This window comes from Oryzias latipes, chromosome 7, assembly GCF_053564925.1.
Source record: "Oryzias latipes strain Hd-rR chromosome 7, Olatipes_Hd-rR_3.1".
Lineage (NCBI taxonomy): Eukaryota > Metazoa > Chordata > Actinopteri > Beloniformes > Adrianichthyidae > Oryzias > Oryzias latipes.
This window is the reverse complement of record NC_136243.1, coordinates 19,793,290-19,819,856: the sequence shown is the minus strand read 5'-3', so window position 1 is coordinate 19,819,856 and position 26,567 is coordinate 19,793,290. Positions and strand designations below refer to the sequence as shown.

At 38.6% G+C, this 26,567-nt stretch overlaps 1 protein-coding gene across 2 annotated transcripts in view; it reads right to left on the bottom strand.

The window, feature by feature from the left end:
* LOC101165978 (dedicator of cytokinesis protein 3) overlaps positions 1–25,777 on the bottom strand; it is a 45,980-nt gene extending 20,203 nt beyond the window's left edge. For both annotated transcript variants that reach the window (XM_020704727.3, XM_020704728.3), the window contains exons 1-14: positions 25,155–25,777; positions 18,056–18,139; positions 17,354–17,394; positions 15,052–15,107; positions 11,198–11,294; positions 9,093–9,241; positions 7,749–7,833; positions 4,982–5,023; positions 4,183–4,337; positions 3,903–3,984; positions 3,750–3,810; positions 3,517–3,664; positions 2,415–2,503; positions 1,304–1,429 (exon numbers count right to left, since the gene is read on the bottom strand). In XM_020704727.3, coding sequence (XP_020560386.1) covers positions 1,304–1,429; positions 2,415–2,503; positions 3,517–3,664; positions 3,750–3,810; positions 3,903–3,984; positions 4,183–4,337; positions 4,982–5,023; positions 7,749–7,833; positions 9,093–9,241; positions 11,198–11,294; positions 15,052–15,107; positions 17,354–17,394; positions 18,056–18,139; positions 25,155–25,191 — 1,252 coding nt within the window. In that variant the 5' untranslated portion in view covers positions 25,192–25,777. The remainder of the gene's footprint in view (positions 1–1,303; positions 1,430–2,414; positions 2,504–3,516; positions 3,665–3,749; positions 3,811–3,902; positions 3,985–4,182; positions 4,338–4,981; positions 5,024–7,748; positions 7,834–9,092; positions 9,242–11,197; positions 11,295–15,051; positions 15,108–17,353; positions 17,395–18,055; positions 18,140–25,154) is intronic.
* Positions 25,778–26,567: the final 790 nt, after the last annotated feature.

Below are 26,567 nucleotides of genomic sequence, written 5' to 3'. Positions count from 1 at the left end.
CATTAACAGTAAGCGGTCAATACAAGTTAAGCTTCATTGATCACATTAGAGGCCCTATTATTTTCAAATCCAAATGCCCCTGTTGTTTTTCAGCTTGATTCACATAGAGACCGGCTCAGTACATTTAGAGAGAGGTCAGTGTTTAACAGAATGAAAATCAGTGGCAACACTGGAGCATGATATTACAGTTATTTATAAAAGCAGATTACACTTATTTATATCTTGAATAATTTCCTTTGGGAGAAATGACTCACAGTAAAACTAGACAATATTTTGAGTAAATTGGTCAAGGGGGTAGAGTAAGGAGCTCAGGATTATACATTTTTAGTGGAAATAAAAGACTCTAATGTCAGAAAATTCAATTAATCAGGTTTGAAGACAATTTCTCTTCCCATATTTACCTGAACATTTGATCCACATCTCAGAGGCATGGAGTAATAAGAATGGTAAAGACACACTCCAATGATAATCCTGTTTTCTGTGTAATTGACATATTCTTGGCATTTTACTCATGATGGAGGACATATAGAAGTAAAATTAAGCTAAAAATTGTATTTCCGAGTATTTGTTTATTCAAATCTTGGTGAATTAGAAGCGGCTAAAAAATGCAGTTGGAAAAGGCTTGTAGGTGTGGCGTAGAACCTACAATGGTAAGCCACAAGCTCCCTGCTCCACTCCATTCTATTTCACCCATTTACAGTCAAATAGACCCATAAACACCTTTGTTTTCCTCGTCTGAGCTGGCATCCGGCTCAAAATTGAACAACTGGCTAGCTCTAATACTGCTTTTGTTGCATTGCTAATGTTAGGTTGGGGTGGCTTAGAGGCAAGCGGGAGAGAGTGTAAACAGATTGATGACAGGAAGTAGGGGCGGGCTTACTCCATAGCAACGGTCCCACCCAGAACTCAGAGGCAAATTTCTAAAGAACTACTGCAGCTCTGCAGAAACTATCCTAGAAAATGACACAGGTCTTTTGATTGAAATCTTTTATGATATATCATAATTGAAAGACCACTGGGGATGTTTTTAAAATATGTCAAAAGATCATCAGAGTGGCTTTTTAATATGTATTTTTTATTATAATAACTATATACTGTTTCTTTTCTTTCCAGTTATCATGCAGAACATTCTATTTCAGTCTGGAGTTTTTTTCTTCCTACCACCCTCCCTCTTTTCTTATCTGTTTCCTCTTCTTCGTCATCTATGACCTTCACCTTCTTTAATTCCTCCAAGCCATCTGGCCTCTGGTTTCCACCCCCTCTCTCTGTACCCATCCCCACATACTGCTCCCTAGCTTCTTACCTGGCAGTATGACATCTGGGAAACCCAGTTTGCGTGTGAGTGCCAAGGCCCTGTTGAAGACAGCCTGGTTCTCTCGTCTGATCTGCTCCAGCTCACCTCGCAGCAGCTGCAGGGAAATGATTAGGCCTAGGGGCAGAGGCAGGAGGGCAGTGGGAGAGCACGTAAATTTGAGGGGTGTTGTCCGGTTGGGAGGAACATGAGCAGGGGGTGCGAGTTGAGGAAAACAACCAAATGAAACAGAAGATCAGAGATGGGAAAATGGAAGGATAGCATGGTATTTAAAGGACATTAGTCAGAATGTGGGTGGAGAGAAGACAGACAGGAGGGTGGATGAAGAGACGTGAACAGAGCCAGAACAGAGGGACAGAGATAAATTGGTGTTGCATGGTTTTACACAACGAAAAGATGGAGAAGAATAAGACAAGAACAAATCTTGAGACATTTTCATTCAAGGATTTGAGCCAAATCCTAACCGACTTTCGATTTTCATAAGATACTGGAAGCACAAATGCAGTAAATTAGCAGCCACTCTTAATTAATATTTTATGATGGAGCAGCTGGCAATTTGGACGACATAACAAATGGCATCATCTAATAGTTTGTCACCATCATCATCTTTAGTCCTATGATCTCAAAAAACATTGGAAAAAAAAGAATATTGTTTTTTATGTGTAACTATTATCAAAAGCTTGACCTGATACTTGACCTAATCCTACTGATTTCTCACAGGTGCTGCCTCCTGCTGCCCATTTAAAAGAATCCAAATGCAGAAGATTAAAAGATAAAATATGTTCAAAAAGGCTACTTTGAAATTAGGATATAAGGATATGCTTTAGGATATTTTACTTTTTAACAGTTTGAAAGTTTTTTTTATCATTTTGATTTAATAATGCTTGTTTTACATGTAACTGAGAAACTTGAGTTACTGTTAATACTTTAATGTTTAACTTTCTGCTGTGGAAGAGCAAAATTAAATCAATTACAAAAATAACTAACTCCAGGTGAACATATAAGGGTCTTACTTGCACAATTAAACTTAATATTAAACATGTAGCCACTAATGTCTGTTTAAGATTTCAGAAAAAAGTCGATTTGTACAAAACATATTTACCATAGTTGGTGCTTGGGGCTGAGTACTTGGTGTTGGACTTGCGGATGATGTTTTCATGGATCTGGTACCACTCGTTCTCGTTATTACATCTAGAGAGAAAGAGGGTTGGATCAGGTTGTTAACAACAGAACAATTTGCGCATCCAGATGGAGGGTTCAGGACTGAGCACACGGGAACTACATGAACAGTATGTGTCCCTGAGCTGATTTCCTCCTGAAGAAAAGGTAGCAGAATGGGGGAGTTGCTATCAAGCAGCACATTAGCCTAAATGCACAGCATACTAAGCAAACCTGACAGCCAGCTCTCTACCAGGCTTTTTCATTACTGCGGGCCAAAAGGCCCCTGGGAAAGGCATGAGGAAATGCACAGACTGGAGCTTTATAGGAACCGACAGTTTGGAGGCAGATTACCACTGAATCACTGCATGCTTTTTAAGAGGAAGAGCTCTTTGTTTTAGCAGAGCAATCCAATTAAAAGGAAAGCTTAGGATTTGGGACATCTTTACCTCATACTGAAATATCATACTGTCATGTAAGCACAAGACAATATGAATATCATGAGGATGACTTTAACTTATTCTGCGGCAAAGCCTCATAATGACCTGTGACCCAGAATGGAAGCTAAGAGGGTGAGTGCAGCTACAAGGAAGTGGCTCTGCTGTTGATGGATCAGGAAATATGCTGAGCTTGCTGTGATTTTGCTTTGTCCTCTAACTTTGCTCAATTATCTCTGCGTCAACCCTCAATCTCCTTCCCTCTCTGCATCCCTCTGCCAGTGGGTTGGCGGTTGTTCAGGAGTGGCTGTCTATGGAGAAGCCTAACAGAGGTAGCCAGATTCACATCATGCCAAGTGACCTATCTCAGACCCGGGGTGTGCAACTATTGATTTTCCAGAGGACAATTTATTATCATTCTGGTCAAAAGCGTCAACAGAAAAGCATTGGTTTGCCACGCACATCTTCACAACATTCATACATTCCTGCACTGCAGCATTGACTCTTTGAGCATCAAGTCTTAAAATAGGGAGACCATCAAAGCAGAAACCCTGTGACAACTTCAGTGTTCCCCACACAGATCTGGAGCAGCTTCACTGGTATACTCACGTGTAAATTTTGAGCACAAAGTCTTTCTCCTCTTTGAGGTCTGTGATGGTGTGGAAAACATCACTCATGGCAAGCACAGCGCAGCCATACGGCCGTCTATACTGTACGTGAGGCAAGCCTTTCTTTGAGTCATTTAGCAGCATACGACCTGAAAACAAAATCATAGATAGCTTGTTTGGAAAAAAACGGACATATCAGAATTGAGAAAATGCTGTCTTTGCTACTGTGTTTACCAGTTCTAACAACATGTGCAACAATGTAGAGATCTCGCTTCAAGTCTTTACTGCTTAGGTCCTGAAAAAATAGGGGGAAAGGGATCAGTAAGGATCAGATAGGAAGGGAAGTAGAATGTGTCTGTGTTCATGTTAAGATGGCAAATATCTTACTGTGAAGAGGGCACAGAGGCGATCAGCCTTCTCTGGGTTCTTTGGTCCTCCATTTTTGTTCAATCTCACCATGAACTTCTCACTGCAAAAAAGACAGCTCACAGTTTCAGAGTGTCTGTCAACCACAATAGTCAATCTGCTGATCTGAGACTGTAGTGTTGCGTGTGTGCCTGTGCATGTGTCTGTCTGTCTGTCTGTCTGTCTTCCAGTACGGATGTTGCTCATTGCACTGTGATGCCTCTGTAGGTTTTTATAAATTCAGGCGTATTTCTCCTCATACCTGATTTGTTTGGCCTCGCGTGTGTCATAAAGAAAGAAGAAAACATCTGCGTCTTCACTGATGCTGTTGTAAGTAAAGCTCTTCAGATTGATGAAGAGATGGTGCGACACAGGAACACGGCAACCATCACCATGGCGCTGCTTCGAGCTGTCACTCTAGGATTAAAAAAGGAAAAGACCATGAATCCGGCTCCTGTTACTTTATTGATTTTTTCGAGGATTTTTAGCAAAGAGAACATAAATCTGTACACATATGTATGATGCATATTTATATACAGTTCATATCCCTAGAGAAACTGTTGAAACAACCAAGAAAACAACATGTCCTTGATAATTTCTTGGCTTTATAGATTAGTATACTTTCATATGTTTGAATGTTTTTAACCAGAACAAAAACTTTTAATGGTCCATCCTAGATTTCTTCTGAGTGAGGCTTATAGGCACATGTGGGTAAATTTGTAGATAAGCTGGTAAAGTTTTTCCACCTGGCTGTAAAAGAATACCACTGCTTTAAATAATAATATTGATTAAAAGCGTCAAACATTGAACTGTGAGCCAGTTTGAATGAAATTCACTGGACAGAAAAATCACAGAACCATTTGTGCATGCATTGTGACATATGTGATCCCAGTGGGAATCAGTCCTTTCACCCTGGCAGAGTTTGTCTGAGATTTCCACAGAGCATGAAAGCCCATATGAATCCTGCAGATTAGAGACCGGCTCGACAAAGAACGATTTGGGAACTAATGAGAACTAAAGGTGGAATAACGGATCTTATAATAAAAGGTAAATGACTGTACCTGGTTTGTGCTTTGCTGGCCACAGTGTCTGCTGGATACGTGCTAAAAGAACAAGAATGGTACATTAGAAATGTGTCAGATCAGTCTGTGTAGTCATTACACATCCCACATGATGAATGTATTTACATTCTAACAGCTTCAGAAAAACAGTTCTTGAGTTGTGCCTTAGTCAGTGCTTCATAACAAAGAACATTTCCCACACATATGCTATGGAGTGGCAAGAATAATGTTCCTGCATCCCTGAGAGAAGCCCACATGGGGCAAAACGTGAGCATGAGCAAGAGAAGAGGACAAAGCCAACATTGCCCACACACACACACACTCAATAACAGATTTCACTCTGCTTAGCCGTCTAAAAGAACTCATCTTCCATACCTAAAGAGGCGCCAAGGCCTTGTGCCCTGCCAGATACAAGCTTGCTTTCATCGACAGAGTCGGGAAGCTTTTTGGCAAGGAAGAGCTTTGCTGTTGTTTTTGAACACAGCATTTCGTGCACAAATAATCTGCGTGTAAAGCTGAGAAACATGGCAACGGGATAATGGGATGCTGCAGGGCAGTTTGAGAATGTTCTCCCCAACACACAACGCAGGGAGCTGCAGCTACTGACCAGTGAGGATCTCCCTCCCAGATGATAGTTTCCTACACAATTACATAAAATTTCATAACATTTGTACTGTAATGGCGCATCTCTTAAACTGGATCTGCTTCTGTTTCTTTCTCTTTGTTTGCACATAGGTTTTAAAACCCCACTTCCCTACAACCATTGTACATTTGAGTCATGTTTTCATGGAAAAGTGTCTCTTGTCTGATTATGAGTATACAGCCAGCAAGACAAAAGTACGTCATTTAGGGGGGGAAAGCAATAAAATGTTTATTTTTATGTACTTTCCCATAGGGCTGTCACTTTTGATCACGTCTGCATAGCTGGCTAACAATCACACTTACAAGAGCCACGTGTACGCAAGAAAAAAAGAACACACTCAATATGACAGTGGGATAAGCAGTAAGGACGTGTCACAGCTATCACAGCTGAAACCTGCATTCTACTATAAATCACCGTCTTATGGTTAAATCACACATCCCTAAATCCAATGACCAGTCCCAGATTATCAATTGAATCCATGGGGTACTATGAGCATCTGTGCAACTTTTTTTTTGTTTGAATCAATTATGCAGTGTCACCCAGAACTAAATTGTGTGTCTACATTTTAGGAATGGACGGGTTAAGAGTGTACCAAGTGAAATAAAAGGTTTTGATTGGATGAAATATTTCAGGGACATGTTTGATATGAGAGTTGGTCAATCAAAAGCCTGTATTGTGCGATGGTCTTTACTATTCTTGAGTGTTTTCTTGATAGAAAATACAGCAGAATGGGGTGATAAAAGGTATGAAAAGATTTATAGCAAACAACGAATTTAGGAGTCATTGATGGCAGCAAGAGTCACAGCTTAGCATGGTCACAGAGAAGCTTCCAGATGATTTTGAACAGTTTCAAGCATTCCCGGATCCGAGTGTGAGGCTTAGAGTTGTAGATTTTCTTGTGGCAAACTCATGCAATGTTCTGGTTGGTTTGTGGACTTTTAGTGTTTAGTGACTGCTTCATCCACCAGTAGCTGCCTTGCTTCTCTGATGTCCTTTCCAATCCATTCCTGGAAGCTTGTATTGTTCTATATGCCTGCTTATCTTAGCTGATGGCTAATGGGGGTACTGTTGTACTGTTACCTTTCTTGGGGTTCTTCAGGATCAGGACTGTCTGTTCTTCAGCTGGCCTGCAAATCCGACAGCTGGAAGATTTCTCTGCATTCAGCTTTGATCTTTGAACCTTTGTTTCTTGATTTTTGTGGTTCTTCTATAGGTAAGCATCTTAAGGATAAATGTTGCTGTAGTGTGTGTCAGCTCATTGGTTTCAGTGATGGTTGTAGTAGGGGTTATTTGTAGTTCTGCATTTACATCGTGCAATAGACTCTAACACCACACTGATCAATCTTCAATCTAAGGACAGATGTTCTTGTGTTAATCTGTTAATGCTTGTTATTTGGATTTAGTACCAAATTTCAAAATCCTGGCTCCTCTTTGCCTTGGCATTCATGCAGTATCCCTTCAATTTTTAGTTGGGAGAGCTGTTACTTCATACTAATTTTGGAACATCTACCAGTTGTTGGCCTGTTGCTTTTAGATGGTTGGTTTTACAATTCCTCTGTTCACAAGATTTCCATTGCTTGTCTGGAAATGTCTTCTTAGCATCCCTTTTCTCACCAGCATTTCCTGTCCTGGTTACCCTGGCACAGACTTTTGTAATCCAGTCAGTACGACCATTTCAGTCTGTGCTTTGCTCATATCAGGGGTAGGCAGGGTGATAGTGTGACAGGGTTTGAACCAAGGTCTCTCATGTGAAATGGCCAGAGCTTACTACTTCACTGTTCCATGTTGTAGTTCTTCAATATACTGTAATATACTTCAAAAATATAACAGTAGCCCAGAGGCCCATAATTCAATAATGTGGCCCTGCCAACAGCACATTCCTATATGTAAAACCGAGCTGGGTAGTGACAAAAAACAGCCTACAATAGACAGGCACATCCCCAGGTACAAAAGCATGTAGTGTGCAAGTCAGTGAGTCATAGCTTCAAATATAGTTCATTCATGCTGCAGGGAAGTAGCTAACTGCACATTAGGGAATACTTCATTAATTTACTGCATTTAACAACTCGCTGGATGAGTAAGAACAGCATCAGTTTGCCAGACAAAAAATACAAAGCAACATACCAATTTGTACAGCTCTGATACACTGATCTGATCTGGATCCACCATTTCAAATTCTTTTCTGGGAACAAGGTCCAGTCCAAGGTGCCTGGTGAATGAAAAGAGCAGAGAAGGGGTTTGATTAATTAAAAAATTAGGACTTTTGATTCTATACACCCTGCTTATCATATAAATCTAGAAACATTGTGTTGCCACATTTTAAATTTATAAAATAATTCCTGATCTGCTCAAAATTAAAGAAAAAATAACCTAATATTTTGAGTTACTGGGGTAGAGGGATTTATCTCCAACAGTTATGCTTTCAATTTTACCACCAGATAGTTCTGTAAGGGACATAATTCATTCCCTTCTTTTTTTCTAAATGTCTTAGAGTTTATAATTCTGTTGTTTGATATCGTCTTCATATTTAATGCCCTTTGGTTAAATGTACTTGTGTTTCTAGGCTGCTGCTAATAAATATCTTGGAAATGTATCATGTATTTTACAGTTTTATAATAACAATCATACAAACAAAACTATCAAAACAACATCGCTTTAAAAAGATGATATTTTATATGTTTGCATGAAAGGTGTCCAATTCAAATCAGGCTTGTTAACAGTGAAAAATGCTTGAACAAAGTTATGAATGGTATTTATAAATTGAAATATTTTAAGGCCAACTCAATGAGTCCAAAAAACTAAATGTAAATAAGAATTTGGTTTTCTTTGATTCCTAAGAAATCTTCACTGAATCTCAGAGAAGTGAGGAAGACATAAACTTTTGCATTTGGAAAATTAGACTTTCAAAGTCTCCTATCCACCCAGCATGAGTTTTTATCATTAGAAACCTAATAATGTTGGTGTCATTTTCACTCATCCAGGTCGTGAGAATCCCTTCACACCCCAACCCCCTGGAGCAGGTGGATCAGAGTCACAAGTGACTTCATGACTCACAAGTGTGAAAAATTCAACAGCTTCTACAGTCTCAAACTCTCAAGAGTCCATCGACTAAAAGTGAAACAACTCCGAAATGTCTTTTAGAGCGAAGAACTTATTCCCTTCATAATAGAAACCAACAAAAAGTCTACTTAATAATGCCCCAGGTTTATCCTTTGTAATGTAAAACGGTTAGTTATTGTTGACTTCAAGTCTTACAGTTGTATATGTGTACATTGAATGTTTAGATCATGTTGTTCAATCACACAAAAAACACCAAACCTACATGACCATAAAAAACCCAATAGAAATTTTAATGCATCCTCATCTTGTTTTTCCCAGCCCTAAAAGTTGTTTTTTAATCTGAATAAAGTTGGAAAAGATGCTATTGCTGCTCTGTTACTGTGTTAACTAACACACTGGATCACTTACTCATTGCCCCAGTCAAGTCGTACGGTGATGTGCCTCTTGATCTCGCGAGTCTGCTCCTGAGAGAGGTGACCCTGAATCAGCTGCCGACGCAGGTCGATGAGCTCATTCATCACATGGCGCAGCTTATGGAACAGGTCCACCTTGTGTTTCTGTTGAAGTCGTCAAAACAGTTTGTTTGACTTTGCCAGATGCAGCATTTTTGTGAACATGCACTAAACCTTTCATGCATTAAAAACCATTATAAAACCCATACATTTAGACTCTCGTCATTCTCTACAGACAAAACAAAATGGTTTTTTTTCCCATAACCAACATGATAGCAAATTTACATATCTGCAGAGTGATGTATTTAGTCATTTTTTACAGACAATCCACTGAAAATAGGGCCTTCTCAAAACAGATTAAAAAAATATAGAATACAAGATGTTCTTTTCTTGTTATAGGTAAATAAATCTGCCAATAGAACTAGTTGAATTTGTCTTGGTAAGAATCCCTCACATAAGTTTTAATGTCCTGCCCTTTTAGACTAATTAAATCTTAAAATAAGCAATAAACACTAATATTTAGGTATATTTTTTTAGTAATTGGAAATATTATGTTTTAAAATAGGCGGGTTTTGCTCAAAAACATGAAGTTTTATATCTTTAAAGTAGGTCAATTTTTCCCCCCCAAATGCTGCAAGTGCTGCAAAAGTCCTCATAATTTCTAGACAATGATTATCTTAAAAGTAAGACTAGATTTACACATTTTAAGATCATTTTTTTTCTTAAAAATTCTATGATTCAAAGAAAATGTTTCAGTTTCCTTAAATCAAGATGGTGTGTTTCCTGAAACAAGCACATTTACCGTTCACAAATACAACTTTTGCTTAAAAATAAATCTTATGTAAAGGAAAAAAAACTGATTTCATTGCTTAAAATAAGACGTTTTGACAAGACATTCAGAATTTATTGTCTTAAAACAAGTCATTACATTTTTCGGAAAACTCACTAAGAAGTTAGTGTTGTGTTATATCAGGTTAAGTGAGATATTTAAGCGTAAAACTACGTTTTAACAAATCCTCATTGGGTTTGAGCATGCAAAAGTGTACAATACAGATTAACTGAGGACAAACTCTGCATGTTTTAAAAAGCTGGGATCTGCTCAAAACAAAGATTTTAGTACAGCTTGACGAGCCTGTTGGGACCAGAGCTAATTACATACATTAAAGCAAACAAACAGCTACGCTTATGTCCCTGTTCCCTGAAGTAATGCTAAAAATTGAATTCACAACATTATGGTGGCATAAATCAACGTCAAGGCAATCCCACGTCCCGTTATTCTAGATGTAACTGTAGTAAGATTGCCCCTATCACGCAGAGGACGTGCACCAAAACCAGCACTGTTAAATCAAGGCTGCACATTAGTCAAGCTTCAGAGGAAGTTACATCATCACATCAATGCCACAGGCTGCTTAGTTGCTCAGAGCATGAGCAGTCCTCCGTGAGAGGTTATGTAAAAATGCACTGCCAGCTCTGCAACTTAGCCATTCAGCTCCAGTTTTTAAAATTCTAAACCCCACTAACCACTTCTGCCTGCTCCCCCGACACTTAGCGAGATTAAGGAAGTTTTAGTTTTTTTTTTTTTCTTTTTACTAATCACTTTTTTCCCAGGCAAAGAAAGGCTGACTGAAGATGGAGGATTTTAAGATGATGCAGAAACTACTAGATTAAGGTCAAGATCAATCAATGCCTGAATGACAAAGCATGAAATTGTATACGACAGGTCTGTGGGCCATTAACTGAGTTCAGCCATTGCTACTGCTCCTGTGAAAATGGGGTATCAAAATACAGAGTGACACTCAGAATAACAGGCTGCTAGGAAAATAATTAAAGGAGCTGTCACTGAGCGTTTGGACCATATTTGAGGTACACCAACAAACCAGTCTGGTTAATACAAGTGTTGAAAATGAGAAGCACCTTCCATCAGAAATTTTGAAAGAATACAAACAATAATGGAGTGTTTTTGTTTTTAATTTTAGCAAAAAAAATATTTTCAAAGAATTATGGTGGGTCCACCTTGCTGTTTTTGTTTTATTTTGATAAAAAGGAGATACAGCCACTGACCACATAAAGCTGCTTCCACAGGATGCCCCACTCCTGCAGTGTGGAGGTGGTCTCTGTAATAATAGGATCCTCCAGAGGCACTACTGTCTCACACAACCTAGAGAGAAACACAAGCGAGAGAGCAAAAAAAAACAACATAAGCGTGACCATCTTCAATTGTAGACATTTTATTTTAGTTCTGTGATTTTTCATCATCTCAGCCATCAGTAGTGGTGAGATTTGTTAAACTGTTGGTAAACGGGGATGTTTTCTTAAACCTGTCTTAAGCCAGAGGCTATGACGTTCCACTTGGCCTAAATCACAGGTATACTAAAGGCGCTGACATTAAAGTACCCAGTATCAACAGACTTTTCCTAAAAAAATAATACTAATAATTTCTCGTAGCATGTTGCAATAAATAAATTTAGCAAGAGAAACTAAATGTATATTTATGGGTTGTGTCCTAACTCCTGGGAAAATGTAAAAACATTTTCATTCTCAAAACATTTCAGCAGTTGGATTGGACTTTGCTGGTGCAGCCAATGCATGTGCTGGGGTGACACTGTCTATTATTTATGAAACAAGGCAAGCATCACCATCTGTAACCCAGAGTGTGGTTGATTATCCATGGCGGGGATGCTTTAGGAGAACTACACAGATGCAGAAGGTGTGCCATCTCATTAACTTTATATCAGAGAACAAAACAGATTCCCCGAAGTGCAGCTACAGCAGTGAGGCAGTAAGATCATGTCAATTTCAAAGTCAGTGCTATTAATGGTTTCTGCACGAAATTAAAAGCAAAATGTGGTAGCTCTACTGAAGGATACTGATATGATGTCCACCGCAACCACATTTACAGGTCACAGTCAGTGATCACACCATGCTATAATTTATTTATATATGTTGAGCGAAATTTTTCTTGCAGTTTGTGTTGCCACAAGCTATTGTGACCCAATTGTTGTAAGTGTGTGAAAACTCTTGTGTGTCTCCTTTTCTTAGCATTAAGCAGATGTTGCAGCAATCAGGTGAGACAGTCAGGTTAGGCAAAATTAGATAAAATGGGTGCTTTTGACGCAAGCTGAAAAAACGGCATCAGACAGTACACCAAGGAGGATTGCAGAAGCACAAAACAAATCAATCTTACATCATTCATTAATGTGCTTAAACTTTAAGGTCTGGCAGTGATGTCACTGTTGAAAAACTTAAAGCTTGAAAAAAGTACCTTGTTATAATGAGTTATACTAATAAAAAAATAAGTAATCCATCTCTTCCTGCATGGTAATGAACAAGCGTGATGGCAAAAAACCTGGATATTTTATCACATTTATGTAGCAAATCTAATTATCCTGAAAAGAAGACTAATGTATACCATTAAGCACTCAAATCAAATCAAAAATATTAAAAGAATTGTTTTAAATCTATCCCTAAGGAACCAAGCTGCTTAAATGATGTCACTTATTCTCTGATAAGAGGAGCAAAGTAAAAACTTTTACAAACATAAATGCTGCTGATGTCTTTCATCCATAACTTAAAAGATCTACACAGATTTTTACAAAACATTATTACTTTTGAGGATCTTTTCACCATCCCAAGCATATTCACTTGGTTTCCTTATCTTTATCTCCCATCACTGCTGCAGCCCCTACATTTTATTTTGTTGGATCTCCAACAACCTCAATACGTGATGAGTTTAAATAGTTCTCCTGATTCCAACTCCCTCTTTAAGATAACATCAAACATGAACATACCCAAGATCCCTACACACACGTCTCGTAACTGAATTCTGATAAAAACATCAGGACTTTCTTTGTTTTGAAGGAAAATTAAAAAGCTTACGTTAAAAGTTAAAACAAAAATGTAAGTAAATGAATTAAAATATATTGGTTCCATAAATAATCTTATTTAAAGTTTCTGCATATTTAGCAATAAACCAAGATGAATAAGAAATTATTTAAAATTCCTTTTTTTTGGGGTGCATGGTGGGGCAGTGGTTAGCGCTCTTGCCTCACAGCAAGAAGGCTCCCGGTTCAAGTCCCAGCTGGGGGAACATCAATGGGGGACCTTTCTGTGTGGAGTTTGCATGTTCTCCCTGTGCATGTGTGAGTTCTCTCCAGAGTCTCCAGCTTCCTCCCACCGTCCAAAAACATGCTTCGTAGGTCAATTGGCAAATCTAATTTGTCCCTAGGTGGGAATTTGAGTGTGCACGGGTGTGTGATTGTGACCCTGCGACAGGGTGTATACTGCCTTCGCCCATAAGTGGCCGGGATAGGCTCCGGCAGCCCCGTGACCCCGAAGAGTATCAAAACGGAAGAAGATAAAAAAAAAAAAAAAAAAAAATTTTTTTGCTACAGACATGGAGAAATATTCCTGAATTATTTCACCACCACCCCTTTATGTAACTTGCCTCTTAGTTTGTTTGTCTTCTTTTAATCTATATGAGAACTCCTTGTTAACCAAGTTTTAGCAAGATAGGATTTCATTATACCTTTATCAGGAGTTCATCATTAGGCAATGGTTATTAATGAGTTAGCATGTGGTTGGTTTCTCTTTACATGTGAGAAAACAGATGAAAAAAAATCTTTTGATAATTAATCTAAAAAAGCACCAAGTTTGTTATCCCTATTGGACGCATTGTTTTGAAACATGTATTAGTAATAAATGACACAGAAATTAGAACAATTTTAGACAATTATAAACTTTTTCAACCTTTTCTTCAATTTAATTAACTCATGCGTTCCAGCATCCTAATTTAATTAAACACTATGGTGGTCTAAGTTTATCACCATCTTCTATGATGACTTTGGTCTGTGTACTATTTATATTTGTGTATTTGTATTTCAATTCAACATGTATTCAATAAAAAAGCTGTTCTGTGGGTTACGAGGGATTCACCAATGTTTATGATCAGATTATTACTATCATTTGTTATTTTATAAATCGTGCGGCGTCTGTCTTCTTGTTATGCTACTGTAATGTTCACATTTTCTAAAAGATGTTCTTTTTTTAAATCAAGTCCCATGATGTACTACAAGAGTATTTCACAATGGAAATTGTAATTGATTGTTTTTACAGTGAAGGCAACAATCTTCCATGGCTTCTCCTGTCATGCAGAGTGCATGCAGAGATCCAACAGATTCATGCAGGTACTAGTGCCAAGATGAAGGAGAAGACATGTGCTCCATTTGTTTCAGTTCAGACATGGTCATTTCTATAGGATTAGATGGTAAATGTAATCCAAACCCAACTGCTGATGAAGTTGCCAACCAATGCAAGTCCATTCAAATTCAGAAAAGACAAAATTTTTCAAACTCAAATTAATAAAAATGTTTAAAAACCAAAAACAGCCCTAACTGTGCATTTTCGAAATAATAACACAATAGGCTCCAGTCCATTTTAATCAGGGTTTTCTTGGCATAAGAGCATGTCTTTTTCATTAATTACCAATACATTTGTGGAAAGTATGCAAGATCCATATTTTCACATTTAGAAAAGTATTCATTTAACAATTATAAGTATGACACTGTTTTGTGTCAAAAACCAATCATTTTACCCTTAAAAAATTACTAAAAACAGCTCACCTCTGCAAAAATGTCCTTTAAACTTAATTTCTTTAAACTCTTCTTTATGTAACAAACAACAAACAAGGTTTCCAATTGGCCTCTTTTTACATTTATGACCTCTGTTTGAACTTAAGCAGATAGGTAAACTGGCATCAATAAATACTAAATCTCAAGAAAATGTGTGTCTATAAGCATTTTACTCATTTTTAAATGATTCTCTTACTGATACAAATTTAGCATTAAGCCAAAAAACAAAGACATTACTGAACTTCCTATGGGTGATTCTGGAATAGATATCTTCACAATTCAGCTTACCCTCTGTTTGTGACTGTAGATTTCTTCAAGTGGACATAGCTGATAGGAAAAATGCCCTGTGGATGAAGAAAAGAGCAGGAAGGTTACTAATTCTGGAGCACAAAACCAATGTATATTCAGAGATCTTTTGTGCTGGTGCTGCAGTTTAATCTAAATCACACAAAGCTCTGCAACTTCAACTTCACATATATGTATATGTATATAAATATATATATGTGTGTGTGTGTGCATTGCCGTGTGTGAAAAAGACTGAGTGGTTCCAGTTGCTAATCCTCCCCCTAATTTTCCCTTCCTTCTCTGCCAGATGTGAAGAATGGGTGAAAGTATGCAGAGCTAATTCTTTCTGTGCAGAAAGAGTATGGGGGCGAAGCGGGAGTGTGGGCAGAGCACATAACAAAATGGAGGGGTGTGGGTAAAGGACTTTAAATAGCTGATGAGATAAGGACACCACCGAACCACTACCACCTACATTTACCAGGACTTGACAGTTTTGTGCTTCCTTCACAACAGCCTCACATAACACTTCAGCCTTTAATGTTTTAGCTTACAGCAGAGTCGAGTTGCGTAACAGCAACAGTATTGTATATTTCAGCTGTGCTGTCCTGTTTGAGAATTTTACATGCATGTCTAAAGGAAAGCTGCTTTGCTACACTTAATATACTACGTATTTTCACTGTGTAAGAACAAAGACTTACACAGCTGCTAATTTGTCTGTATGAACTGCAGATAAGTTAATCAATGATTTAAAAAAATCTCAGAATTTAGTTTCCTTTTTCAGGCTTGAAGAGACAATTTAAAAATTAATGAAAGCGGAGTTTGACCCCACTCACTCAGAATCTGAACTTAATCTAAACTACAGACTAAAACACGGTACAGTGTTTCCCCTCTTATTCGCATTTCAATATTCGCGGTTTCACGTATATCAGTTTTCGGTTTCAGTTACGTGACTCCACCAGTTCATCACAAAAACTCAGACAACTCAAGATGCTTGTATAAGATTTTGCACCCGATGAAGGTGCTGCTCGAATTTCTGAGGAGGGGAACGGACATGTAGAGCACACCGGCCTGTCGGCTTACTCGCCAGCTGATAAAGAATATTTCACACCAGTTCCTGAATTGCTATAACCGAAGTTTGTGCCCCTGCATGGAGAAATGGCATCAGCTGACTGAGAAGCAGACTGAAAATATCCTGAAATGCTGAAGAAGATCATCGCAGAGAACAATTATCGTTCGGATGAATGAATGATTGATGGCACCAGCCTCTTCTAGCAGAAGCGACGCTCAAAACATGCTGCTGCCAGACTGACGCGCTGTGCACGACGCTCAAATCCTGCTGCAGGACCTCTCACACTTAACTGATTAAGGAGGAAGCACAGCCTCCTGGTTTTAAGGCAAAGAGAGACAGAGGCTATGTCTGAATTACCACCCTAATTCCTAACTACTAAAAAACTATATGGTGTGGGATTATGTAGTAAGTCAAGCTTATGAACACATGATTGGACAGGTGTTGAACTATGGCAACTGAAAAGTATGATAAATCGCCGGGAAAAGTGGCGTAAAGAACTGCGTCTTGGCCATTAAAAACGATGGTTTTACGCTCAAGCAGCTAATTTGCTCCACGGCAATGGAGAGGCGGTTGATGGCGTTAGCCACATAGATTCTCAACAGCTCCTCTTAAATAATTTACTGTTTGTTTTCCTACCACCCTTCAACATCTTCTTCTCTTTCTTCAGACTTTGACAGTTAGCACATTTTAAAAGTGCAATCTATTGACAAGACAATAAATGTAAATCTAGTATTAATTAGCATCATATAAATATGCGTTCCAATTCCTTTCCTCCTTGGAAATGTAATTTTACTAAGAGAATGAGCAACTCCTGACAGTCACTTAGCAACCCCTAGAAAAAAATCCTGGAGCCACCCCTGATTTTTGATGAGTAAGGATCGGTGACAGACATTCTTAGGCTCCGGGTCGAGGGTGGCTGTCCATATTCGTGGATTCTGCATAGTCAAGGATGTCTCTGGTCCCTAACGCCCATGAAGAAATACTGTACTAGTATTTAGAAGCAGCTCTCGGAGTTAAAATAAAATTCATTTTTATATGAACATGGTAAACATATAACATATATATGCTATAAACATAGTATCCAAAGGATGTAAGGTTTTTTTGAGAAATGCAGTCACATAATAGCCGTTTTGCAAGACATGGCATTATTAATGTGAAATATCCTTCATACAAGCTATTCTTAATTTAGATACAGAGCACAGCACCCATAACAAGCACCAGTTGGGTTATAATTACCTTGATAGAGGGTTTCTTGGTAGAATAGCCTCTATACCAACCTAAGAAAAGAGCAAATAGCACAGTAAATATTTTTATGTTTTTAATGTTACAGAATAAACAGATGAACTGATTTATTTAACAGTCTGAAGATGAACCACAGTACTCTGTTGTTATATTCCTATTTATACAAAAGTGTTTTCTACAAGAACCAACCAGGTTGCTTCCCTTTTGTTTTGAAGTATTTCTAGTTAAAATATTTTTTGCAAAGTTACAAACCAGAAATAGTCATTTAATAAAAAGATTTAAAAAACACATCCAATTGCGAATTCTAAACTGAACATCTATGACCTCTGATGTGTCAGCACAAACCTGCTTCAGAAACTGTCCTAAAATTACAGCTGCACATCTTAAGGTAGCTTCTAGTTATAATGTGGAAAACCAAACTAGAAACATTTTAGTGTCAAAGACCTGAGAGTGCTCTGAAAATGAAAATAAATAAATAAACATTACAAAGTGGTGGAGGATGTGCTGTGCCATCATATTTAAATCCCTTACAAGTCCAAAATGTGAAAGAATGTTACGCACGGTAAAAGATTTATCATTGATATCAATAACGGAAATGCATGGCTTAAACCTGCTTCCCAAACAAAACCCAGACATGCAAAGGGAGAAGATAAAAAAAAACTTCAACATGTTAAATGAACACAAAGCTATTTTTACCGTCACATTTTTCCAGAATCTGTACTGTTTCCCCAATTTCCAGGATCAGAGCTTGACATACTGATGATCGGAAGTTGCAAATCACTGCAGAAAAAGGAAAAACAAATATATTCAAAATTGTTAATGTCAACAGAAGTTTTGATTTGTGGGGAAAAAAATGATGCTTTGATTCACCTTTGTGACCTCTGACTGAAAATGTTAAGTTGCTTTTCTCACTATTTCCACTCAGCAGCCAGGCATGTTGGTGTAACCTTTTAGTTTATAATTATCTTATAGAATCATTAAAACACGTGTTACGTAGGAAGTTTTGCTTAGTAAACTGTAAACATACTCCCACCCCGAAGTAGGTACACATGGTAATAAGCAATTAATTCTTTAGTACCCTGATTTCATGCTATGTAAAGATAAATGAGCTACATCCCGAAATAAACCCCCCCACAAACAGCTAATAATGCAGTTTAATGCTACTTTATAATAAGTCTGCATGAGCATGAACCTTTTGGGAGACCTGCTTTTTTCAGTATCTTGCGGCCTTTTACTGTACACAGCAGCATCCTGTGACACAAACACTGATAACGTGATTATTCTCTGGAGGATGGATGCCACAGTTAAAGGCCTTGACAACCGCATTGCCTCTGGATCCTGTTATTATCTGTGCAGCACTGCAGCACTGAAACATGAGTCGAGCCAGTCACAGTGCAGAACCTCAGTACAGGGAGACTTGTTTGAAAATGACAGTGCTCCGCGATGATTTCAAAAAACCTACAAACAGTGGCCCTTCAAGGAGTTTGGTGTGAATCATTATGCTAATGAACTAGTCAGGGGACCCAGTGAGGGGGAGGAAGAGAAGGAGGGGCTTTAACTCAGCACTGTTACTTGTTTGAGGGGAACGGGTGCTCAGTTCCTGCGCTTGGGTAACTATGGGAACAGTTCATCTACAAACTGGATGGCTTTCTCAACTGTAACTGTTGCTGGGATCTAGGTGCTTTAGGATGAGAAGCAAATGCTTTTTGCTTTGCACCTTATCTAAAAATGATCAGCTCAGAAGGGAGGACAGCATCCCTGTCACACTCTTTGTCAGTCTGCCAGCTTTTGTTAAATGAGAACTAAACATTTTCAATTTGAGAGTATGGTTCTTTATTAAACTCATTTGAATTGCAAAACCCACTCAACTCCATTGGAAAACTCTTCAATGGGGGTCACAGCAAAATTAGATGAGATTGTTGTGTTGGACAGAGATGGCCACACCATGTTGGTGTGTTTGCCTTAAGAAAAACACAAAAAACAGGTTGTGCATAAACACTAAGCCACACGTTCTTTCTCAGAACGTTAGCTTTTGTCCAATCCAAAAATCGACAAATTTCATCTTTAGACTTCAACATGTTGAACGTAGGATGTTGGAAGGACTGTTAGGACAGGGAGTTGAAAATGTTGGCAAGGCAAGCATTTCTACTAAGCAACAGCATATCGGTCCAGACTGTCTTCTTCATGATCCATGATGGATTTCATGATTTATCCAGCAACAAAGAACTGAATTGAAGAATCCTCAAAGACCCAAAAAGGATGATGTCCGCCACCTTTTTCCCACTTCCAATGTTTCATGTACACAGATCATATAGATATGTTACCCCTGGAAAATTGATTTACATCAAATACAGCCGAACTCTTTCCATGTATAGAACCCAACAGAAGAAAAATGACTCCCTTTTTTAATCTCACATTATTTACTTAGGGTTCAATCCTTAATTCTTTAAAACTGAGAAGTTTAAACATACAAATGGATTCCCTGATAATCTGATTGGCCTAGCTGGCAGTTTAATGGCTCATAAATATATAAGGCAGTCAATAAATTTACTTTCTGTTATTGCATAGCATAAAAGCCCTGAGTCTTTTGGAGGGGAGGGGCTGGACTGGGTGTGGACTCCCGCACTGAGATACTGAAATTCATGTATAATCTGATAAAGTTGAATTGTTTAATTTATATTACTTTTTTGTGTCACAAAGTCAGAGTAAAATAAAATCTGAAAATGAAAACCTTACTAAAAACTGCTTGCTTCAAATAACATTGAAGAAGTCATTTTGGAAAATGCAATGATTTGTTCCTAAATTGAAACATAAATCCTGTGCAAACTAGTTTATGCCATTCATTTATTATTAGTTTACTAGTATAAAATTACTTTTTGGAATTTCAACAGGTAAAATATCGAAAAACTTTGGAAATCCTACACATACAGAGGTTTGACTCTTTAAAGACTCACTCTAATAAAAATTGTGTTTTTGGTGTTTTTAACATGTCCTTTTAGCATTTTCCTTATGATGGCAGACATATATAAAGAAATTTAAGCTTAAAATGGCATTTCTGAGTATTTCTTTATTAAAATATTTAGTGCAGCAGATGAAAAAATGCCACTTGTAAAAGCTTGTCACTTTGACACATAGATGCTGCAACGGCAAGCCACATGCTCCCTGCTCTGCTCCGCTCTGATGCATCCACCTATGGACGAATAGATCTATTCGCGACTTCTTTTATTTTGTCCAAGCTGGCATCTGGCTCAAAACTATAAAGCTGGATAGCTCCAATATTGCTCGCCATTTTTGTTCCACTGGTAATGTTAGGTTGGGGGAGTGAGGGGCTGTAGCTAGCAGGAGAGAGTGTAAACCAGGGCTGCCCAATTCGGATTCTCATAAACTACCACCCTGCCTATTTTCCATTTTTCCTTGCACTTCTTGCTGCTGATTACTGGAATCAGGTGAGTTCTGGAGAGATCTGGAAAACAGGCAGGGTGGTAGATCTCCAGGATCAAGTTCAAGCAGCCCTGGTGTGAATAGCTGGATGTTGCAAAGTCGGAAAGCACTTACACTGCACCAACAGTCACGCCCACAACTGAATTTCTAATGAACTACTGCTGCTCTCCAGAAACAATGCTCAAGAAAATGACCCAGGTTTTTTGATTTTGCTTAAAAATGACATAATCATAATAAATAAATAAAAACCTGGGCACGGTTTTATTTTAGAGAACATAGTGGAAAAACGTGAACTATTCTACAATTGTATATCAAAGAATTTTTGATTGTCCCTGTAAAACAGTTCAAACGAGTGTTAACATTTACACTAAATCCAGTGGGTGCTCATCCAAGCAGTACAAAAACTATATAGTACTCTGCAGGTCTGTAACTCTAGTTTACCCTTTTATTCACTGTCCGTGATCTTGTTTCGTGTTACTCTGTATCACTGCACAGCTTAAAGGAAACATGTCAGAGCAAATGAGATCATAATTGGAATGTATTTTTCCAGTATAAAGCAGGAGACACTTGCAATGTGTTCAAGACAAAGTGCTGATTATTCAATAGTGTCATGTGTGGGAAATGCACTAAAGCAATTTGGTAAAGTTTAAAGTAGTGTGTACGGCCTCACGACCTTCTGTTAGAATTAAATAACGGAAACATAAATCATCTACTCATACAACGTCCCAAAGGGAAGAAACTACACATAAGTGAAAATCTCCTCATGTAGCAGGAGAACACAGTTATGAAGGGAAAATATTAACTGTACTGATGAGCTGAGTTGTAAAGGTACCACTGCACACCTTTAGCAAGATTCAGCAGATAATTCTTTTCTTTAGATGCTCTGGCTCTGATCCACTTAGCTTAGGCTCTGCTCTGTGTTTCACCCACTGAGTCAGAGTTCACAGTGACTTCAAGTGCATCTGCAGAGGCAGTTTACAGAACCAAATTCACACTCTGCAAGCCATTTCTGCCGCAAATTCAGAAAAGAATTTTGGCATGCTTTTTTTCAAAATCGGAGTCCCACAAATGGAGAGCTACTCACAGATAATTTATAATCCCACTTTCAGGGTGAATCATCTATTTCACACAGTAGTAAAATGTGACATATGGAAACCCCTTGTCCCCCTATTGCTCACAGGTGAAATTTCATCTAAACCTTGAAACACACAACCCGCTGAAACATGTAGCTACCTCTTTATGAATAAATGCCTAGCAAAGAGATTGTTTTATTTAATTTATAATAAACTCAATTAGCAGGAGATTTTACCTGTTAGCTCGTGTTCACATGATTAAAACGTTTGTGAAAACAAACATCAAAACAAGTAACTTGTTAAAATACATATTAGTTAAATAAATTATGACTTAAATATTTAAATTCTGAAGTTGAATAAAACTGTTTTTATATGTGTCGAATTTAAATCTGTTTCTACCCAAATCTAAATTGTTTTCAAAATAGTAGGGGTGTAACAATTAAATGACTTAATCTATTAATTACCTTCCTACAATCCCAACAGATTGATGTCTGAGGCAAGTTGTAAATCGAATTGATCTATACCATTATGAGATCATTTCAAAATGAAATCAATCAACCTCCAGCATATTGATATTGGAAAATACCTACACATCTGATGGCAGCAAAAAATGATCAAGCCACCATTACAGTGCAAAGTGTGGAAACACTTTGAATTTCGCAAAGACGTGTGATCATACAATGTGGTAGAATATTCTAATTATGTTCCCTTTGTATTATTTTGATGTGGAAAAACAACAGTGGGCTGAACTTTATGAAACTAAAATGTGAAAAGATTTACCATGAATTCTTGTTTACTTGTTTGTTTCTTCGTGTATTTAATTAACACTTAATTATCTTACAAGAAATAAGAGGAATCTGGAAAACCTCACCTGCACTGTTCAGTACCAAGGTAGTTATCTCTGAGTCACACTGGTTGAAGTTTTGGCTAAAGATGTCCTGGATCCATTTTAGGTCAGTGAATTGGATTGTTCAAAATAAACCAATATTGACTATGAATCGTATCATCAACCACAAATTATGATATGAATTGAATTAAGACATTACCCCCCTACAAAAGAGCATTAAATGCCATCGTGTCTGAATAAAATATTTTATTACCCATATGTGTCATCAACAAATAGGACAAAAGAACCATAGAATTGCAAAAACAAAACAATTATTACTTGCAATTTGGTAATGTTATGCTATTAATTTCAGCTAATGGATTATGGGATTGAGTTCATGTGCTCTCCTGCAGTTTTGTGACTGAGTAGCATCCATGAAGCGACAGATAAACCTTCTGATTCATTTCACTCTGTCATGTGGGCAGGTAGAGCCTTGCAGGCAGAGTTCTCTCCAGTGCAAGTGTGAAGAAATATTGATGCTTACGTGCAATCCATCAGTGACTCATTTTCAAGTAAAACAATTACGGTTTGCAAAGCAGAGGCACCCCAAGAGGACAGAACAGATCAGCAGTTTTCACACAGCAACTTTGATCATCTGTAGTTACAGTGTGATAATGACCAAATGCTTTTTTACTAATTTTTTTTGTTTTATTTTTTTTTTATTCCTACATTTGCAAATCATAAAAGAGTCACTAATATATCAGACCAGCCATCACAGAAACTGTTAGCTTTTTTGGGTGAAGCTGCATGCAGTACTGGAGTGGGCAAAGTAATTTGCCAACTAATATTTCTTACATAATAAGAACCATGAAAAAAACAATAGATTATTTCTCTAAAAGTGATGAATTCCACCTGAAGGGGTGTTAAACACTTTGTTTTAGACTAAGGTTCTCAGGGTAACCTGGTGGCTAAAGAACGACTTGCTTTTCCGCCGATGGGTCGCGGCTCGCTTGATTATCTTTGCTTGGTATTATGTTTGAGAAGCAGACAAAGTAAGTAAAGAGAAAGCAAAATGGTGTCAACAATCCTCATATTAATCAGCCTGAAGAGGGAAAAAAAACTGTTAACAGGATATGGGATGTGCACTGAAGGTGCACAGCGTGGGCTTCATCTGCATTGTTGCTGCATGAATGCTGAAAGGAGCCTTTCGGCCTATTATATGAGGTGTAAGGGGGGGAATTTAGAAGTGATTTGGGCAGGCTTTACTGCCAGGTAAAAGTACAGTATGTACTGTCCTGCGTGGCAGCTTCCATCATGTCAGCACCATGGACAGCATTCTCTTCACAGTTCAGCACCACGGAGAGCTCCCTCCTCACCAGCTTGCACAGAACTGTTGCTTCCATCCTTCTCGGGAAAAAACACACACACCTACATCTGCTTGCGGTTGGGAAAGATCTGCAGCGCCTCTGTGATGAATGGCATACAAACGAGCAGAAGCGATGCAATTACTACACAGAAGTGGTGGACAGTCGCCCTGCAGGCTTTACAAAAGCATCATGACGAATGCTTTGCCTTCAACCAAAGTGTACATATGTGGGCGTGTGTATGAAGGTGGGAGTATTGTGAACGAGACACCATGCAGTCCCGCAAGTATAAGCTGTAGAGCAGCTGGACATGACTCATTCCCCGACTGAAAGTCCGTATTGTGATCATGCGCTATACGCACTTTTTTTTTTTTTTACATAGAAATGTCAACTTGTAGGTAATTTTTTATCTCTTATGTTGGCTCTTTGGTTCCATTTATCAGCCCTAATTACTTTAGGATCATCTTCCTGTCATTGTGTATGCTGGTTCCACACTGGGAGCTCCATCTATAAGTCAAAGTGCGCACACGCGATGAAGACTTCAGGTGTGAGACAGCGTGGTCACTGTCGCAGAAAGCGTCTACAGGTAAACTCCCAGCTTCACTACACCTGTTGGAGGGATGCAGTCACGATGCCCCCTCGTGGTTCCAACGCAAATCGCGTCTCGCGCTCTTTAACATAAATATACATCTACATGAAACCAGATTGTGCAAATGTGCCACATTGACGCATTTTCTTCACAGAAACTCAAACCTGAGAGCTGGGAGGGAGCGGGATGTAACAGCCCGCCTTCGGCTGTGTACAGACTGCGACGGCATCTTTAAGGTGGTGTGGGTTGTGGGCTGTATCATCCCACGCAATTTCCCTCTATGCAGTCACTACCCGTGTATTTCAGCCATTATAAGACTATGTATTTTGGATGTGAAGGCCATACTAACAAAATAAATGCCATCTGAGAGGATTAATCATGTTTCTTGTGTAAAAAAAATACATTAGGAAAATGCCATCACGACGTTTTATGGCTCCAATTCTGATCTTACGGAGCAATCCAAACGTCGCGAATAAGCATTAAATAAATAAAGTAGGCTCACCAACTCCGATTTTCTCCTCTTCTGTAGGTATCCACATATCTGGTTATTTTCTCTCCGGTAGAGAAAGCCACATTATGTCGATATCGTGAGACGATGCTGCTAAATAAAATTTAAAAAAGAGAGAGAGAGACCGCGCTAGATGCTCCACATTGTCTCGGCTGGTCGGACTGGGACTACATGTCTCCCGGTTGGAATCGGGGTTTGGATCGTTTTGCGTGCGCCGACAGCGCAGAGGGATCATCAAAGCCTCCGTATTCCTGCTGTATTATGAACCGGCGTGTGTCTCCAGTCTGAGTCTGATGCAGTCTCCGTGTCCACCTAATGTAACGCACACACGCGCAGGCGCGCACAGACGATGAGCGCCTTTTTGCTTCCCTCAAAAAAAAAAAAAAGGATGATTGCATCCGATTTTTAAAGCTTTCTTTCCGTAACTCCTATTTCAAATGTTTGTGGTTATCTCTTTTTGTCTCTTCCAGGCGCGCTCGCCCCGACCTCAAATGGCACCGTGAAGTGTCTTGGTAATTAGTTGTCCAGCTGGTGCACGAAAATAGTGAGAACACTGCAATACAGTAAGCTGCGCCATCTTCATGGCCGTCACATGACTTGTTTGTCAACACTAATGTGTCAAGTCTTTGCAAAGAGACGCGCCTCCTCTTCCTCCCTCCGCATGCCTCTCCCATCCATCACAGCAGACACGAGCTGCCTTTTGTTGGTGGGAGCTGCTGGGAAACTGGCCTCTGAGATGGAAGGCGCGCCACTTCAGCGGCCGCTGGCCATGAAGGATAGCTCCCATTGTTACACATCAAGCCACGATCACTATATGAAGGGTGGGGGGCGCCTCCTGGTTGAGTCATTTCCAAGAAGTATAGACCCACTTTACCAGTGGTGCTTTGTCATAGTGCAGTCAGGCCCCCACAAAAAGTGACACAACTGATTCTGATGAACAAGTCATCCTCAAGTTAGATGTGGACAACATGAGACACCACCAGCTGTTTTGGTGCATGCCAGTCTTCTAAATAACAATATGAATAATGTTAATGATAAAACTATTAAAAACGCTTATTTTCTATGTTTGGTGTGAGAATGGGGGTGGTAGTATCATGCTCAAAGTTGGTGTTGGTGCCACTGGAGTGAATTAACAATATGAAGAACAGTCGGTTCTCTTTCTCTCACAGACACCACATACTTTGAGCCTAGAAATGCATTCTTGTTACAGCAGGGCAGTACAGAATGGACAAGGATGGCTTCAGATTTAAAACCAATTTTTACTTCAATATCTATGACTTCTGCAAATGGTAAAAAAAAGTTTATTTTGTTTAAAAAAACAATTACAAAGTTCCACAAGGGTCAGTGCTGGGTCTATTTTTTACTGCAATAATACTTTATTTTCCTAATATTGTTTTTTTCTATTAC